Raw genomic sequence first — 19,916 nt, 5'->3', positions numbered from 1 at the left:
GTTAAGATAAATAAAGATGTGACATCAGAAGATATTCTTATGTATTGTAATGTGACTTTAAAAAATCTTTACATTTCATACTAGTGGTTAAACTAGTATAGTACTACTACTGCACAGTAGATAAATGTAAAGAAGGGCAGGCCAGGGCTTACAGCACTATCTGAAAAATTGGGAAACTCAGGATCAAGTTTTGACTCTGTTGCATTCCTCCCTTTTGATTTCAGACAAGTTATTTAGCCTCTTTGTAACTCAGTCTTCCATCTGCAAACTGAGGATGCTGATGCTTCTCTGCTTCTGAGGAATTTTATACTGATGAATACCATCAAAAGTTCTGAGGTCTCAAGATGGTACGGTAAACACCATACAGTCAGACTTCATTTATCTGTGGTCAGATTGTCTGGGCCATGGATGAAAAGCCAGCTTGGGTCTAACACGATTTATTAGCTCAGGCACAGCGCCATGTGAATGCAGTTACGCTCTTTCTAGGGCCAGCTCTGCTCTGGAAAGAGTACATCTGCTTTTGTGAGAACCTAGCTGGCTCCATCCCGAGGCAGCTCAGGTATTTCAGCACCACATTCCCACACCCAGAAGCGCTGGGATGTGGAAAGGAGCAGAAACACCCAGCACAGTCAGCCTGGATCCAGCTGGGTTTATGAGACCTGGCCTTGTGCCAGTTGTGCCAGACCCACGCGGCCTCCCCAGCTTTTGCAGAAGCCCCATAGCACCCCAGGTCCTATGGGGCTCATTAGGTCCATTAGCACAGCAGGTCCAGCACCGCAACCAAGGAGCCACAGTCTGTTGGCACCTGCAGCACTGGGGAACAGGCTGCGAGTGAGGAGCAGAGAAATCAAATGGCTCTGTGGGGTCAGTGTAGTTGATGCTATGAGGAATTAACAGAGCCTCCTGCATCAGAGCTAAATTCACCTGGAACCTCTTGGGTGTTCCCTTGTTTCATACTCTTATCTGTACTATTAGCATTACCACTTTACCAGCTTTGCAATACCTTTGCCAAGTAGAGATGAGGCTAGAAACAGCTAAAAATCCCTTACTAAAGTTATACTTTAGGACTTCAAGAGCCCTCTTCCCAGGACATTGAAAGTGGTGCTTCAAAGAGGCTTTGGAACGTGCGAGATCAGAATTTTAGGAAGCCAGAAGAAAAGGAGGGGAAAATAAATGGATCAAGGTCTTAAAACCAGGGATGAAAGAAAGAGAGTAAATTATCAAACAGTGCGGGAAGAAAGAAAAAAAAAGGAAAAAAAAGAGGAAAAAAAAGGGAGAGAAGTGAGCAGGACAAGGTTTCCCAAGGCTACGAGCAGTGCAGGGAAACGACGAGGAGGCTTTGCGGGGAGCGGGAGCGGCGCGCCGAGGAAGAGCCTCCGGGCGAAAGCCTCAGCGGCTCCCGGGGCGGGGGGCGCGGGCGGGCGGGCGTTAGGGCCCGGCGGAGGCGGGGGCGGGGGCGCGGCGCCGGGCGGCGCTAGGGCCGGGCGGCGGCATGGCCGGGGCCGCCGCACCACCTACGTCCCGCGGCCCCGCAGCCCCGCGGAGCCCGCGCGGCCCCGCCGCCGCCCCCGGCGGAGAGCCCCCGCCCCGCCGCACAAAAGGAGCGGGCGGAGGCGGGCGGCCGGGGGAGCCGGCGGAGCGGAGGAGGAGGGGGGGGGCCCGGCGCGGACACCGCCTGCATGTGCCCGGGAGCCCCCGCCGCCCGCCCCGCCGAGCCCGCGCCCGCGCCCCGGCGGGCCCGCGCCTGCCCGCGGGGGGCGGCCCCGCGGCGCGGAGCCGCTCTCCGGACCCGGCGGCGGGGCGGGATGGCGGCGGGGCCGCGCCGCGGAAGGTAGGGGGGGCGGCTTCGCCCCGCCGTGCCCGCGACCTGAGCGCCTGTGGGCGGGGTGCGCCCCTGCGCCGGGATAAATAGCGCTTTCCCTCGGCTGACAGCCCGTCCCCGGGGCGCACGGGGGTGCCGAGCGGCAGCGCTCGCCCGCGGCTTGCCGTCGCCTGGGGGGAAAAGTTGGGGCTCTCGGTGACTCCGCTCTGGGGCCCCGCTCCTGCCCTGACCTGGGGTTGTGATTTTTTTGTGGGTTTTTTTTTTGTTTTTTTTTTGTTTTTTTTTTTTCCTCTTTTCGTTTCTCGGGGAGAGCCGGAGAAGGGGGAGGACCAGGAGAGGAGCCAAGCTTCTCCCCTCTCTCTCCCTGCAGCGCAGGGGAGATGCTGGAAGCGGCTGTGAGTTCGCAGCGCCCGAGAAGGGGAGCAAGAGGCGTGTGAGCTCCTGCCGGTCCCCGCGGCAGCCGCTGCCCCGCGGCGCTCCGCCGGCCCCCTCCTCGCCCGGGGCCGCTCCCGCTCGCATCCCCGCACGCAGCCGGCCGCCGCCTCCGCCGCCCCTCGCCGCCGCCGGAGGAGGCTGCCCACCCCCGCGGCCCAGGATGCGGTTTCGCCTCTTCTCCTTTGCCTTGATCATCCTGAACTGTATGGATTACGGCCACTGCCAAGCCGGCCGCTGGAGACGCAGCAAGAGAGGTGGGTACCGCCGCCGGCTCACCCGGGACACCCGGCCGGGGCGGCGGGCAGGAGTGCTTGCGGGGCAGGAGGGGGCTGCCGGAGGACTGCGTGCCCGTGCCCGTGCCCTCCCCGCCGCGGAAGGGGAGCTCTGCGCCAGGTGAGGCGCGCCCCTGGGCTCCGGGCCGGCACGTGGGGCGGCGGCGGCGAGCCTGGGGGCGCGGGGCCGTGCCGGCGCGGCGACCCCCTCCGCGGGGCTGCCCGCCGCCTTCCTGCTGGGGAGGCCGGGCCGCGAGCGGGAGGAGCGGCGTGGACGTGAGCTCCGACGGGAAAGGACCGTCCGGAGCGGCGCGGCTGCTCCGTGACCCGCGTGGGGCTGCCGGGGACGGGGACGCCGAGCGAGCGGTAGGTGCCGGCCCCCCCCGGCCCCCCGCCGCGGCGGTGTCCTGCTCCCCGCGGGGCCGGCAGCCCCGGGGGTCTCGCTGGGAGCTGCCGGCAGCCGCCGCCGGCCCCTCGGCCTCAGCGAAAGCCGCCGATTTTGCCGTCGTGACTCGCCGAACGGCTCCCGGCAGCCAGAGGTGCGCTGTTAGCCCCTGCTGTTAAGGCTCGCGTGTCTGTGGGGCGGACTTTGAGGCTGCCTTCCGTGGACCATCCTCGGAGCGCCCGTGTTTCCGAGGCAGAAAGGCGGCTCCTCCCCTCCCCTCCCCTCTCCTCCCATCCCATCCCCTCCCGCGTCCCCCCGGCCCCGCCGTGCCGCTCCCGCGGGGCTCGGGCGGCTCAGCCCGCGGGAGAGCCGCGGCGGCGGAGCGAACCGCGCCTTGCCCAGCGCCGAGGGGCTTTCTGTGCCGCCGACTTTTGCTCAAAGCCTGCAGATCCCTTTGAGGAAGAAAGAGAGAAACGGTGCGTGAGGGTTTAATCTCTTTTCCTAAGATGCTCGTGTCGGGATGCCAGAGTTCAGCAGTCGGAGCGGTGACATGTGCCAGTACAGCACCCATGTGGACGAAAAGGTTACTGCAGCTCTTCCCCGGCTGTCAGGGTTGTCTGTGGCGTTTTCCTTTTTCTCTCTTTTTTCGGGGGGGGGGGGCACACCTTCGGTATAAAATGTTTTTATTATCCACATATTCTGAATTATTTTGCTGTGCCTTTTCCTGTTATTTTCTCGGACATGTCTCCCCTCCCCGTTTCTAAAGTTAGCTGAAAATCAGGTGGCTCAGCTGCTGAGAAATTTGTATGTCTGAAAGAACTGCACTTCTAGTGCAATTATTTGAAGGGGAGGGAGCTAACATCTCCAGTGTTAAGCCGGTACAAACAGTAATAAAACTATGAGAGGAAAATAGTTTGCACTTCCATGCATATGCCACCTTCAGAGTAGGTACAAATAAAAGTGTAAAGCAATTTAGTTTTGATGTTTTTTCAACAGATGGTTTCCAGAATTTAATTTTTGTGTGTGTGGCTAAAACGATAGCAGTCCTTTAAAGTGACCGGACTATCTGTGCTAACAAAGGGTATACTGTGTCTTTAATTAAATGTGGAACTACTTAGAGTGCTGGCTAGACAGCGGAGGGTGATAGTGGTATTTCTGCTTTACAACAGAGCTTAAGGATTGCATTGTGGGAGTACCGAAATGAATAGACATCTAACTCGAGTTGTGTGAATTGTCCTCCTACAAAAACTTAAGCTGGTTTTAATTGATCTCATGTTCGCTGATTGATCTTAGACCAATTGTTGTGCTTGTTGAACAGTTGGCTTTTCCAAAGGAGATTGATTTAAATTAGTTTTTAGTTTAGTTATTGGATAAATAACGTCAGTATTGACAGTTGACTTACTGGCACTGTTTTGTGCTATCACCTAAGGGTTTTGTTTTGCGCTTTGAAGAATGCGGTCTTTTTCAGTTAATAAGTCTGAAGAAGTAAGCATAGCCAGTTCTAAGCACTGAAAGCAAAATGTAAGAATGTATTCAAATTATAATAGACATTTGCCATGACACATGCAGTCTGAAGTAATGCTTTCATACAGGACCCAAAATTCCAATAATTTCACAATTTTTCCATATCCCATCTGCAAATAATCAGGCATTCACTGTGGGGTACTGGCAGTTAAAATTTCTCTGGCATTCTGTTTTGTCTGTTACATGATCTCAGATGCTCCATAATATCATTTTCTTAATGAAATAAAATTTTTGGCATAAATTAAGTCTCCTGTGCGGTAGAAATCAGTTGCATTCAGTCTGGAATTATGGGCAGATATCATGTGTAGAAGATTTTTTTTTTTTTTAAAGCAGCTAAATGTACAATAAACTTTAAGTATATATGCCTGTATTGGAGTTTGCATGGATTTGTAGCTGATGTAGAATACTCTAGTAAACAAGAGTTTAGTAAATCTGAGGGTATATTCCCAGATTTCTTCGTTCCCCTTCCGCTTTCAACCCTTTCCCAAACTAAGGCATGCAGCACTGCAATAGAAGCAGAATGAAAATTAAGGTTTAGAATGTGGTTCCTACCTGGCATTGATTTGTGTTTTGTTAGTCAATGTCACTTCTTTAAAAATTATTCAGTAAATGCATTATAATGAACAGATTCTGTTAACTCCACTGCTGCTCTTAGTTACTTTCGCAGCTCATTAGAATGTTGCTTTGCCTAGTTGGGTCAGAGCAGAACCTTACTTCCCTTGAAACACCCCAGCAAATTCTCCCTTTGGATGTCTCTGTCCTGAGCAGGTAATTACAATTACTTGCCTTTCTTTCAGAAGCTATTCTAAAACATATTTAAGGGTTACGTAGCTTAAAGGACAGTGGTGTAATGTAATCTCACAGCTGGCTTAGCCTAATATCAAGCACGTCCTTTCTGTTTCTTGTTTAATTGTATAACTTGATTTTTCATTTCTCTTGGGTACCTACTCGCTTGTTTGTTTCTGTCCTGGTTTCGACTGGGATAGAGTTAATTTTCTTCCTAGTAGCTGGTATAGTGCTGTGGTTTGGATTTAGAATGAGAATAACGTTGATAACACACTGGTGTTTTAATTGTTGCTGAGCAGTGCTTACATTAAGTCAAGGACTTTTCAGCTTCTCATACTGCCCTGCCAGTGAGGAGGGGGACAAGAAGCTGGGAGGGGGCACAGGCAGGACAGCTGACCCCAGCTGGCCAAAGGGCTATTCCAGACCATACGATGTCATGCTGAAAAAAAACTGGGGGGGGGATTGCCTGGGGAGGCAGAGCCGCTGCTCGGGAACTGGCTGGGCATTGGTCAGTGGGTGGTGAGCAATTGCGCATCACTTGTGTTGTATATTCTTTTATCATTATTATTATTATTTTCCCTTCCTTTTCTCTCCTGTTAAATTGTCTTTATCTCAACCCATGAGTTTTACCTTTTTTCTGATTCTCTCCCCCGTCCCACTGGCGGGGAGTGAGCGAACGGCTGTGTGGTGCTTAGCTGCCTGCCGGGTTAAACCACGACAGTTTCAATGAAAATTTTTATCTTTTCTTCAGATTTCTCTTTAGCAGTCAGTATAAGATGAGCAGCTTCATGTCTTAGCATTTCACTGAATATCACAGGGTGCATGAAAGACCAGTGGTTTTTCCCTTGTCTTTAAGACCTGATAAAAACAACTTTCCCAAAGAGTACCACAAATCAAAATGGGAGTATATAGAAATGAAGACTGTCAGGCTAGCTTACCGGGGGGTGTGATGGTATTCTGCAAAAGCATTGACAGAAAAGAATATAGGGTTCATTGTAAACAGACATCAAAAATTAGATGCTAACAAAATTCCCTGAGGGGAAAAAAGTCAATGTGACAGTGCCTGCATCAATGGGAAAACTTAACTGTAGTACAGAGAGGCTCTCTGGAGTTGGTGAGACCGATGTTATATATTTGGAGGACAGTTAACTTTTTGTCTGTGAGTTAAGGCTTAAAAATCTTACAAGGAAGCTGTACCTCGACATACTTGTTTTCCTCAGGTGTTACATTAAATGCTGGTAACAGAATTTGTAAAAGATCCGAGGCATGTTAACACTTTCTGGAGTAGTTTCCCAGGTACTTGTGATCAGTGGTAAAGCTTTGGAGGGTAGCTTCTGTTGCTCAGCCCTTTACTACTTACGACAGTTAGTTATTAAACATTCTTTTTATACACATCATTACTACAGCAGTAAGAATATCTTAAAACTGTAACCATTGAGAATTCAAAACTTTTAAACTTTTGGCTACTTATGCTCTGTTATCTGGTAAGTCTGAGGAAGTTTATTAAACTAAAATGTCAGCAGAGTGAATGAATCCCGAACTAGCTAATGACGTGGTGTTACGGAGGGTAATCGATGCTCAAGTGGAGCATGAAGGTCTGCAGAAAAGATGCTCAAAATGCCAAGAGCAGGATTCAGCATGAAAACAGACACTTAAGTGTAGCTGCTTGATTCAGTTGCCCGAAGTAGGTTTCTAGTGCTGCTTGTGATATTTAAAGGATATCATTTTGGGCCTGGCACGTACATGACCTTCTTGAGCAACCAGAGGCCAGGCAGGATACCCTGCAGCAAGTCATACGCATCTGACACCCTTAGGTGTCTCAAGGCCCTTTATGGTGGAAACTGAAAATGAGGAGCATGTGCTGGCGCAGTGTTGCTCTATGTGTGCTTTTCCTTTCCTGTATCCATCCCTTAGCTTCCATTACACGTCACTTGGGGTTAGGATACTGGGCTAGATGGGTATGTCCCGTCAGACCTTGAAGTTTATGCTTATATGCTTTTGTATTAAAACCTGCAAGAAGATTTACAGTGTGATGAAGAACTTACGTTTGTCTGCTTGATAAACTTGGCTTAATTTTATGTTTTCCCTTTTTTAGGGAAGGGAGGGAATGTATGTTTCCAAAGCTTGGCTGAAATCTGTTACTAGAGCAGTTCAAAATGCATGACAAATACCAAAAGTGAGGTTGTATACTAATATAGGGAAGCTATGATGATAACTGCAAGAATGCAGTTTTTTACTTCAATGTATAATTTACAGTACACAGGCCAGCATAATTACTATGATAAAGTATGTTAGCATAGTGTTGTTTACATAAGCTGCTTTTAATGAAAATATGACATTATTTAAAAGCTAGGAAGTGGAAGAGTTGTTCACTATCAAAAGTCAAGGCATAAAGTAATAAACAATGGCCTTTCTGTAAGCTGTTTTTCTGGTTTTCTTTTTTCTTTCTCTTGCTACTTCTGCCAAGAGTCTGACTATGCAATGGAGGCCTGCATTTCATTTCTGATCATCTAGCTGTTTTTTTTAATACCAAAAAACCTTAGCTAACCATAGATTAGAGGGGACTGTCTAGTCAAACCTGCAGATCATCACAGGTTGCAGACTTTTCCCAGTGCACTGTACCTCAAACTCAGAAGCTTATAGCTGACCATAACATCCCTTTCCAAAATTGCATCTTGATTATAAACTCCGGGGGTGGGATTCATATGACTACATGTCATTATCTGCAACATGAATGTCTACACTTTCTTTTATAATTGATGTAGTGCTAGTTGGTACAGTCCATGGAGCTGTTGATATGATTAACTCCATCCTACAGTAGCTGCCTGCCTTCGATCAGATAAAGCATAACCCAAACTCAGTAAATATTAAATCAGATGACTTGGTTGCCTCTATCTATAACTGAAGTGTGGTTCAGATGTACACATCTTCATTGTTAGCTCCTGAAGTAAGCTGAAATCAACCCCAAATGAGAAGGGATGCACCACATCCAATCTTCTGACCTTTTATTAAAATTATGTGTTGGTGTAGCTCTGTTAAAGTTAACAGATACAGTCCCTGAAACTTATACTTTCTCTTGTATTAGATTTATTTAGCTTCAGGTATTTTTTTATTACTAAATTAAATTCCTCAGGCATACCCTCTCTTCACCTCCAAGTTTTGTTCAGGCACAGTTGGAGAACCTTTCGTATTTGTCTAGGCTCCAAGTATTTGCTAATCCTTTTCTTAGTGAAAAGCATGACTTCATACCTGTTGGCTGTTGATAATGCACAAAGCTTGATCCTTTCATCATGGGCTGCTGTAGACACCAAAATTAGGTGCTGCCATGGTTTGTATACTTGTTGTCTTTGTAGTACTTCTTTAGCAGATGCAATGCTTTGGAAAGCATCAGTTGGGTGCTGCAAAGTCACTTTGTGCATGCAGGGTAAATCTATCGCTTTTGGGGGCAGTAGGGCTGGGTTTAAAGCCTGTTAAATCTCTTACCAAGTAATTTTTGGTGTAGAGTGTGGAATAGGCTTGTGGTATGACTTTTTGATACTTGGATTCTGACTGATACATCTTAAGAAGTGAAATGTCAAGTGGATCTTGCTTCTGAGCACCATCAGGCAGATGCAGAGTTTGCGTTGTACAGATATTTCTCCTACCTAAACAATGGCTTTGTCCAGCCAGCTCCATATGTCAGGGCCACTTATTGACCAGGGTTTACTGTTATACTTGTTGAACTTCATATATCTGTGGGCAGTAAGTTAACTTGTGAGCCTGACTTGAAACCTAGCCACATCACTTTATTCTCTCTACATCTGGCTGTTCCGGCTCTTGCAGGGTTTACCATGAGGACAACCGTTCTGTCCATTTTCACTAATACTTTTTCAGAACTCTGGAGGTGGTCTCTCCACTGTATGCCCCCAAAAGGCAGATGATGGTGCAACCCAGTGTCAAACACTGGAGAGGCAAGAGTAAAAGAATGAATCTGATGGACATTCTAATTAATGTCACTTTTCCAATACAGTTTCTGCAGTGGAGATGGGGGGCAGGAAGGAAGAATTACAAGAAATTTATGTTTGTACATAATCCTATTTCAAAATACTTAATTGATGTGAAAGTTGATGTTCTGAGCATGGAACGGAGATAGCAACTGTAACTCACCTAAAGTGATGGAGTATCACAATACTTTCCTCTGTAGATCTTCCTCTGAATTACAAGGGTTTGAGACCTTAATTGTATATCTTTACTTCGGGACTGCTCCATCTTAGTACCTTGATTTCAAACCTATACACATCTCTGACCATTATCTGTCAAACTGTGGTCCATGGAGCAGGTGCTAGCATTTTCTGGACATGTACAGGTCATACTGCCTCATCCTTATGTTTGTACTTAAATAGTCTTGAATGCAACACTCCAATGAATATATGTTCTATGCTTTAATCTTATTGTATTTTGATGCAATTACTTGTTGCTTAAATGTGAAGTTGTCACCTTAAATTTCTTTTTAGGTGGTAGCATGTGAAAGACTGGTGATTAAATTTCCTGGCCTTTCCTCTTCTTTATGGACTTGAATACCCTCAACAAGGCTAAGTGCTGGGTCCTGCACTTGGGTTGCAACAACCCTGTGCAACGCTGCAGACTTGGGGAAGAGTGGCTGGAAAGCTGCCCAGCAGAAAAGGACCTGGGGGTGTTGGTTCACAGCTGGCTGAATATGAGCTGGCAGCATATGAGCTGGCAGCATGCCCAGGTGGCCAAGAAGGCCAACAGCATCCTGGCTTGTATCAGACATAGCGTGGCCAGCAGGACTGGCAAAGCGATTGTCCCCCTGTACTCGGCACTGGTGAGGCCGCACCTTGAATACTGTGCTCAGTTTTGGGCCCCCCACTACAAGAGAGACATTGAGGTGCTGGAGCGTGTCCAGAGAAGGGCAACAAAGCTGGTGAAGGGTCTGGAGCACAAGTCTGATGAGGAGCGGCTGAGGGAGCTGGGACTGTTTAGCCTGGAGAAAAGGAGGCTGAGGGGAGACCTTGTCGCTCTCTGCAACTACCTGAAAGGAGGTTGTAGAGAGGTGGGGGTCGATCTCTTCTCCTACGTAACAAGCGATAGGATGAGAGGAAATGGCCTCAAGTTGCATCAGGAGAGGTTTAGATTGGATATTGGGAAAAATGTCTTCACCAAAAGGGTTGTCAATCCTTGGAACAGGCTGCCCAGGGAGGTGGTGGAGTCACCATCCCTGGAGATATTTAAAAGACGTGTAGATGTGGTGCTTAGGGACATGGTTTAGTGGTGGACTTGGCAGTGCTAGGTTAACGGTTGGACGTGATGATCTTAAAGGTCTTTTCCAACCTAAATGATTCTATGATTCTGTGTACAAACTGTGAAGAGCAAAAGAATACAAATAAAGGAATAAAATTGTAGTATGGGGCAGAAAGATGATTTTTTTTTTTTCAGGGAAAGCAGAGAAGCAACTGGTATTCTAGGTACCTTGATTATGTGATTGCAAAGCAAGGGGAGGTTTTTAAGATCCCATCTGCCAAGATGTGGTGAGCAGTGAAAAAAATGTTCATGGACTCTGTTTCACTGTAATAGGAGAAACATCTTTTGATAGCTGGCAGTTTGCAAATCTTGGCATCCAGTAAATAATCAGTTATGTATTTCTTCTTGAAATACCAATTTCAGTAGAGCCAAATACTTGATGTATCTGTAAGACTTTGTCCTTTTATAAGGGAATGGAATTTATGCTATCTGCTCTCATTCCTTTTTTTGTTGTTTTTTATGGGATGTTTGTATGACTGTAACAAGGAAAGTGTAAGTAATTACAAGTAATATTTAGAAAAGACATGCAGTTGTGTAATTACATTTCAAAATAAACACTTTGAATTATGAACATTATTTGAAGAGGGTAAGAGCAAAGCTCATGTATGGTTAACACAGATGCAAAATACTATGAAAATCCTTCTAGTATGATTTTCTGTTTTTAAAAAATAATTTTTGCTCTCTAGGATTTAAAAAATGTCAATCTAAAAATAGTCCAGAGTGTATGGTTTAGGGATTATGAGTCTCAAATTTACCTTGCAGAAACTTTTGTCTATTTTTTTGGAGAATTGTCAAGATTTTCTCCATCTTGATGAAAACCAGACCCAAACATAGATGTAGTGAGACGGAGGAAAGGACCTAGAAGATAAATAGTGTTTGTGATGTTGGCTTTTAGGTACTGCCGAAATTGGTGCGCTTTTTTAATCACTGGGCAGTTGGATGAACACGACTCCCAAGTGCACCATGTGCAGCAATGAAGACAATGTCTGTGCCTTTTTATATATTGGGAAAAACTTGTACTGATTTACACTGCAAAGGGACAACAGTATTTGTGTCAGAGAATTGCAGTGATGTGACAAAATACAAACTTCCTGATCCAGACACGTTATTTTGTTTTTTGAGTTGAAATGCTGGCTGAAATATGTTACACACAAATATGTATTCTGCACTAATATATGGTCTTTTCAGCCGTATGGTTGCCACCTTTGAAATACCAAAAAAACCCCAAACTAGCCACATCAGACAAATGGCTGTTGTGCATGCACAGATTAATCTGCACATGTATAGCAGCACTGACAACACCCAGCGCGTCCGTACTAAAACTTGTTGGGCAAGTTGGAAACCACTGAAACAGCAACTATGCTTAGCAAAGATAGGTGTTATTGAGTTGCTCTTGCTTCTTTCTTGAATTACTACAAAAAATTTTGGTAGATATGATATGTTTTCAGTATAAACCTACTGACTTACCTAGTGATTCCACTGACAAGCATGTAGCTAAGACTCTTTTGAATGTGAATTAAAGTTTCATCATCTTCACTTTATCTATATTGAGATAGTACTTAAGGATCCCAACTGAGGTGAGGTCCTGTAGCACTGGCCCTGCTTAGACAATAACCTCTGAATTAAGGTCTCCAGAGCAGCATCTGTCCTGGATTTCCCTCCACTAGCAGAAATGTTCTTTGGCCTTTCGTTACAGCTAGTTCAGACCTGCTTAAATGTCGTTCTACACAGTGCATGCTAATAACGTGATGGACATGGATTCAGTTTTGTCTCAGCAAGAGGAACTAACTCAGCAGGATCACTGCAGTGTGTCCAAGGTAGGTTAAGTTGCGTTCGCAGCGCAATGCAGCAGCTAATTGTTTTTAGTTTGTTTAAAGCTAGTGTCAGTTATTGCAAAATACTTACAAATGGCCTCTGATCTGAGATGCTTTTTGCAAGGGACCTAAACCAAAGAACATTTTATAGAGGGTTTGCTTATTTATCTGTCCTCATGGAATTACATGTTTTAATACTTTCATCAGGAGCATTCTCAGGAGGTGGTTTTACCTCTAAATTTTGTCTCTGTCCTCTCCAAAATGGTCAATCTTCTCCCCCTCTTTGTTGAATGGTCATTTGTGAGGAAAGTTGACTTCCTGAGGGATATCCAAGGGACGGACAGCACCTTTTGGAGTAGGGCAGTTGTGTGCCTTTGCTATTGTGATCTGCTCCTGTGGCAACAGCTGGTGACAGGAGAGTTCTTCAACTTGGGCTCCTTGCCTGGGCCATCAAAAAAATACCTGGCTTTCATGTGTCTCTCTTGGTCATTTTTAAGACGTTCAGAAAATATTGATTGCACATGGGCAGATCACCTGTTTTGTGTCTGTGTTGTCTACCTGACGTGGTTCAGCGCTGGGAAGTCTGCCCTGGCTGGTAAGAGGGTATGTTCAGGAAGTCAGAGGGACTGCTTTCATTGTTAGTCTTTCCACGTGTAAAACTTTTGGTTAGTGCATATACGCATCAATGGCAAAGGTAATAAAAAATAAATCCCTTTTTAATGTAAATGCTAAGCAGTGTTCCAGTGTGAAATGTTGATATTATGGCAGTATGGGAGTTAATAATGGAAGCATCTGATTGAACTGGTGCTTCTCGACAGGTGCTGTGGCTTCCAACTGTATTTCTCGCAGTGCTACTGCAGTATGCTGGAGTGCAGCAACTTTGCTGATGCTGAGATGACGGGGTCATGGTTTCTAGTTTTAGCTAATGAAACTGCAGAATTACAAGAGCTTATTGTAACTCTTTTAGTCAGTCTCAGATTTTGCTGAACTTCACCTGTTGCACTTGGCCTTCAAAGGTTTTTTTGGGGAATTGAGTTTTAGGAAACATTTGTAGCTGTAGTTGGGAAGTAAAATGAGAAAAATCCCCAACATTTTTGTAGTGTTTAAAGCAACTATTTTTTTCCTATAAAGCTTACTTTGATTCAAGTTTACTGTGGGTTTTTTTGTGTTTTTTTTAATACAGATTGTTGTAGAAGCAGAAAACTATGAACTGCTTCCATGCAATTTGTGTGCTGTGAGATTGAGAAGCAAATCTTCTGCAAAGTCTTATATTTAAGATGAACAGAACCTGTAGGCCACCTAGTGCTACACAGTGTGTATCTCTACTACTGTACAGATGTGTAGTAGTAAAAATAGATACTTCTTTTGAAAGGTTTAAGTAAGCAAAACTGATGCAGGGTAGGAGAGGAAGAGGACGCACAGAATAACCTTGTGATTAACAGTTTGGGACAAAGTTGGGTGTCTGATCTCCAGTTTTGATTCTCAGACTTGTCCATGTTCACTGGATTATGCTGCTTCTCTGCATTGAGGTCATGTGCTAGCACAAAAAAAAGTATTTCCTCCATTTCGGATAGCAGAGTTCAGCCTCATCTGTATCTCTCTCAGCAAGAAAGTCAACAGTTGTCCTGTTATCTTTCTGCATTTGTGCTGCATATCCATCTCCTTCACATAATCTCTGCAACCCAACAGAGAGACTTCTATATTGTCTTGAAGGGAATCTAGTTTTGCTCAGCTTTGGGTACAAGAAGAGGATATTGTTTGTTCTTCTGCTAAAAATGTCTATTACTTGCATCTTGTGCCAGCAGTATCCTGGAAATTACCCCCCATTCAGGGGGACCTCAACAGGCTGGAGAAATCAACAGGCACCTCATGAAGTTCAACAAGAAGTGCTAAGTCCTGCACCTGGGAAAGAATAAACCCATGCATCAATATATGCTGCGGGTGACCCAGCTGGAAAGCAGCTTGGCAGAAAAGGCCCTGGGTGTCATGGTGGATGCTACGTTGAACATAAGCCAGCAGCGTGCTCTTGCTCTGCAGGAAGGCTAATGGTGTTCTGGGCTGCATTAGGAGGAGTGTTGCCAGCTGGTGATCCTTCCTCTCTCCTCAGCACTGGTGAGGCCACACCTGGAGTACTGTGTCCATCTCTGGGCTCCTCAGTACAAGAGAGACATGGACATACTGGAGAGAGTTCAACAAAGAACTGCAAAGATGATTAAGGGACTGGAACATTTCTCCTGTGAGGAAAGGTGGAGAGAGCTGGGACTGTTCAGCCTGGAGAAGGCTCAAGGAAGATCTCATCAATGTAGGTGAAGGGAGGCTGCAAAGAGGCCAGCGCCAGGCTCTTTTCAGTAGTGCCCAATGACAGGACAAGAAGCAAATGGGCACAAACGGAAACACAGGAGGTTCCTTCTGAACATCAGGAAACACTTTTTTACAGTGAAGGTGACTGAGCCCTGTCATGGGTTGCCCAGGGAGGTTGTGGAGTCTCCATCCTTGGAGATACTCAAAAGCCATCTGGACATGGTCCTGGGCAACTGCATCTAGGTGGCCCTGCTTGAACAGGGTGATTGGACCAGATGACCTTCAAAGGTCCTTTCCAACCACAACCATTCTGTGAAGGGCGGTTTTGAAATATATCAGGTACCTAGCTTGTGCCTACTTGGTTTTAGTAATAGTAAGCTGTGGAAGGGAAACATAGAGAATCTATTCCCTTTAGGAAACCTTGGGATACGTGACTGAATCATGTGCAGTTGCAATCACCTTAACTTTGTTGGAGTACTAAGATCAACCCAGAGGAGCTTTCTGGTATTTAGCAGTGACACAGGACTTCCCAGCTCTGTCACTTTCCCCTCAACAAGACTCCTGGTCTAGCAGAAGTCTTGAAATAGCACCTGCTCCACCTCTTACTTCCCTTCTCCCTCCTATGCACACTTCCATGCAGAAAAAGCTGATGATGCATGATGGAAATGAAAGGTAAGAAGCGAAATCAGGGGGAAGATGAAAAACTAAGTTTGTCTGGGTGATCTGAGCCATTTAAAGTTATCATAAAATAAGGTTCTGTATCATGCTAATTTTGCATCATATGAGTTCCTTGCTCCCCCATTTTTTTCTTTCCAAATATTTACAAATTCCAAAGAGTGCATTGTGAATGTAATGATCGAGTTACTAGATCTAACTCTGGTCTTACTCATTTTGTTGTAAATCCGGGGGTAACGTCAGTCTGTCTCAGATATAGTGTATGTTTCTGAAGCAGTGCTTGCTCAGGTATATTGCTGTCTCATGCAATATTACTGTCAGATCCTACAAAAGACTGAAAGTCAGACGCTTCTCTTTTTTTAAGAGCTGTAGTTCACTTTGCTAATGCTGTATTTGAGAACTCAAACTCTTTTTCATTACTTTCCATCAGACTCTTGGAAAAAGTCTTGCTGCTTCCAACTTCTATTTCAGTTATTGTAACATTAGCAGTGGCATCAATATGTAGGGTTTTTTCAGCTTTTGGAAAAGGGTTGAAATGTGACTCTATTAAACCTGAATCTGAAGACAGACTTGGTTTCATATTGTTGTCTCTTAATAGCTTTCCAAGCAGCCGCTAAGTGAAACTACTGCATATTGAGCCTGGTGTAATATGAGGCTCATTGGGTAAAATAACATTAGTCTGTGCTACTTAAACACACTCTGGAAGGCTTAAGGAGGAGAGGAAGGAAAATATTTGAAGAGATCAACTGGATGTGGTCGAATACAAGTAATGTCACCTGAGAAGGATTAGAATTTGCCAAAGCTTGACCTGAACGAATACCTCCATTTAGGGCTTGTGTTCCTACCAGATCAGCTGCGGTAGTTTTTCCATGCACGGTTTTCTACCAGCAGTCATATAGTGAAAGAGTCCAGTAATTTACTTGGCTTCTGTGTCTCAGCTGCAGTAAAGTTTAAAAAAAAAAAAAAAAAAATCCCAGTTTAACATTCCTTCTCCTTATTAGCTGCAGCTGGCTTTTTCTAATTACTAAAGTCTTAACATTTTTTTTGTCCACATTCTGTTGCTTTTATCCTTGCTGGGAGCTCAGTGTACGCACTCTAGCTGATAAACAGCTACATGTGTAATTCATATCCTTGGATATGGACAGCTTCAAAAAAGTACATGAACTGACACTTCAAAATCCAGGAGAAGACCCAGTGGAGTGGTTAGTAGCAATGGTACTTCATCCAGCTTCATCCACCATGGTCTTTGTTTTCTGATGATGTGGGGTTAGCAAACCCAGTGGCCTCATTCTTAATAGCATGCCTACTGTGACGATGTCTTTGAAAATCACTTATTATTTTGTTTTGTGAGTGTGTTTTGGAGTGCTCAGGACACTTTCCCGTGCACCCCTCTGAAGTAGGGGATGTCTCTTATAGGTGTAGAAATTGAGTCCCAGGGTTATAAAGGCCTGAGTTCCTCCATAAGGTAAAAGAGAATAAGGATTGGGGATGCTTAGCACCTCTGAAAAAACAAGTCACAAGTTATTCCACCCCCACCCCCCCTCCACCTCCTAACCCTGCTATGAATTGGGATAGGAGTAGAATAAAACAAAATGATTGATTGCGCCCACATCATGCGACTAGGTGGATGTTCACCACAGCCGGTCACTAGAGTAATTCCTGCTAAATCTGAGATTTGACCATTGCAGGGTGAAGTAGGAAATGCTTTTATATGGAAATAAAAAAAAATTATGCTTATTGAGATTAGAATTTTTCTGAGGAACTACTTCATCTTATGCTTTGAGGTTTAGACTTCAGTATCAGAGACTGGGAATACTCTTAGTGTGGAGATGAATTTGCCTTTACCAACAAGAGGTTTCTTGTACCTGTCTCAAGCATTACTGACTGCTGCTGGAGTGAGCAATGCTTTTGCTCAATATGTCAATTTCCATGTAAAAATTTCATTACAAAGTTTCTGTTTCTACAGAAAATGGTAATAGATTCTAGATTTTTGTGAGGTTCAGCATGGCACGTGCCTTTCTGGGTTTGATCTTTCTTAAAAATACCTCAAGTCACAGTTAAGCCTGGCAGATATGTAATGAGAAAAAGCACACAACAAAATGCAGTGCTGTGGAGGAATAGCATGTTTCTCAAGGGTCTTGTACTGAAATGATTTAATTTCAGAACTATTTAGTGCTATCCTCTTTCATTTACATCTCATGCTGCTAACTTATGAAACTGTGACTAAGCATTAACCATTTTGTTTAGCCACAAACATAGCTGACTTGTTTTTCATCACTGCTTGGTACTGTGTTAATTTGTTTCTTGATTTTTGTCGTTCACGCTTAGTTTGTAACAGAAACACTATCTCCTGTCTCCTTGTAGTAACCATGTAGAGATCCCCATGGTATTCTACTGTATGGAATAATTTCTCTGTTGTTTACATACATTTAGCCAAGGAGAAATCTGATTAGCTGAATGCTCTTGATAGTATTCAAGTACATCCTAGAGCTTTGCATGTGCTGTTTGATGTTCCATTTTACAGCTTTACTTAAATGCTCTGCAGGGATTGTGGTTTAGTGGTGAGAGCATGAAATTTGAATCCAAGGTGCCTGGTTCTCTTACCAACAGAGCTGGTCAGTATGTTTAAAACCAGATTCTTCTAGCCCACCACCCCTATAATGGATTTTTGCATGTGTGCCTGCAAAGTTGTGTTTTTCTCTCTCTTTTTTTTTTTTTTTTAATAAATGTTGAGCATTCATAGCTTAAACAGGAACTGCAAGTTTTTATTTCACTTCTGTGCCTCAGTTCCTCTGGTGCAGAGGGTAGTGTTTTATCACAGTGCAGTTTAAATTATATCAGTGATTTGCACGGCTACAAGAGGTCCTAGAGTGTTAATCTCTAGGCATGTATATGGTTATTATGAAGGATAATAAGCACATAAATGACTTTCCTGCCTCCAAGTTTATTGACTGAGCAAACACCTGCATGTAGAACATTACATCCATGGCAATGATCTAAGAGATTTAGGCAGTGCTGGCTCTATCTGATGTGAAGTCTTTGGTGTTCTCATGTCTGCCAGAGATGAGATAGCAAAACCTGTGTGACTCTGCATCTCTGCTCTGTAGCGTGCAGAAATTACTGCTGGTTTTTTCATGACAAGAGATGCATCTGAAAAAGTATTTAAAGGGGGTTTTATCCTGACATATTTTATTGACTTTCAGACACAAAGGATGGAGCTCTTCATATGCAAGTAGGCATTTGCACTAGGCTGACTAAATTGCTGTAAGAACAATTTATATATTCATAAAAAACAAATTATGTTTTATTTCGCACTGGAATAGATAATTATATGATCAGATTTTGAAAATGACAAGAAGCTTGAGGCACCTCAGACTTGGGCTCTGAAATTAGGATGTTTGAGGCCTGCATTTAGAGATACGTAGCTGAATACCTTACTGACTTTTACTGTAACTTATCTGAAAATGGAAACATAGCTTTAAACATCTAAGGCATTCTCAAAATTAAGTAATGTATGTTTCTTATATTAAGAATAAAAAAATGTATGTAGCATATTTGTCTTTACCTCCTCAGAGCTGCCAGTGTCTTTCCTTTAATTCTAGAGTCACTTATTCACATTACAAACCTCCTCTGTCATGTGAGCCAAGTGGCTTTTAGATTTTTTATAAACATATGACTTGCCTGTTTTTAAGACTATATTTGCATTCCCACAGAATAACCAAAGAAATTTCAGTACCCCCTTGCCAAATACTAATTTTAATTTCTGCTTGAAATGTGCTGAATGCTAAGCACTCAGAGTGCACAGGTAAATTTAACATATTTTTATTTTTTATCTTCTTTATGAGGGAATTCTGATTTGGATTAAAAAAAGCCCTATAGTCATTAAGTGTCACTCTTTCTGGATGAGACCCAGCCTGCTGTGACTTAAGTGGATCTGAAATACAGAAGCTACTTCATTTAATTTCATTTTTTAATGGTATTCCTGCAAGATGAGGAGATAAAGCTATACATATCTGCACAGCAAATGAGCTCCATCTGTTCTAGTTCAAGACTTCTAAGCCTGGTCCATCATCATTGTCTCATGTCTCAAACTCTGATGCCTTGGGCTGACAACAGGGAGGATGACAGAAGGTTTGGTGGATGTTTTGAATGTGCTAAGTACACGCAGGATGTAAAGCACAGTGCTGTTGGATTGAATTAAAGTGACGTCCTGCAGCTAAGTGTATGTTTGTGTAGTGTGGAAACACTGAGAGGTTGAGCCGTCTTTTCCATACTCTTTCCATACTTTTCAGTAACTCAGATACATTCATATGTGGTAATATATGCATATTTCCAGAGTTATAATTTTCCAATCTGGTGTTTCTCCACTATGTTTAAAAACACCTATTCTGCTCTTCTACCTTTCCCACTTCTAATTAGATGGCTTTGCTGCTACTCCTCTCAGTCATGTGCAGCTTCAGCATCATTTTTAGCATTTATTCTTCCTTCATGTTTTTTCCAAGTTTCTATAAGCTCTTTTGTCTTGCCTGCAAATCTGGCATTTTCTCTCTGAGCTTGTTGCTGAAACTTCCACATTTACTGGAAGTATCACCTTCTTCCTG

General features: G+C 44.3%; 1 protein-coding gene and 1 long non-coding RNA gene across 4 annotated transcripts in view; one reads left to right on the top strand and one right to left on the bottom strand.

The window, feature by feature from the left end:
• The window catches only part of LOC142406824 (uncharacterized), a 292,658-nt gene that overhangs the window by 96,659 nt on the left and 176,083 nt on the right, over positions 1 to 19,916 (bottom strand). The window lies entirely within an intron of this gene.
• Positions 1 to 19,916, top strand: part of RSPO2 (R-spondin 2) — a 140,245-nt gene that overhangs the window by 26,214 nt on the left and 94,115 nt on the right. The window contains exon 1 of one of the 3 annotated variants that reach the window (XM_075495133.1): positions 2,279 to 2,511. The exons of the other annotated variants lie outside the window; for them this stretch is intronic. Within the exon in view, the coding sequence (XP_075351248.1) occupies positions 2,418 to 2,511 (94 nt within the window). The 5' untranslated portion in view covers positions 2,279 to 2,417. Of the gene's footprint in view, positions 1 to 2,278; positions 2,512 to 19,916 lie in introns of those variants that run through there. 3 annotated transcript variants of the gene reach the window in all.

Source organism: Mycteria americana, chromosome 2, assembly GCF_035582795.1.
Source record: "Mycteria americana isolate JAX WOST 10 ecotype Jacksonville Zoo and Gardens chromosome 2, USCA_MyAme_1.0, whole genome shotgun sequence".
In the NCBI taxonomy this organism is placed as follows: domain Eukaryota; kingdom Metazoa; phylum Chordata; class Aves; order Ciconiiformes; family Ciconiidae; genus Mycteria; species Mycteria americana.
This window is presented reverse-complemented; position numbering and strand designations above follow the sequence as displayed.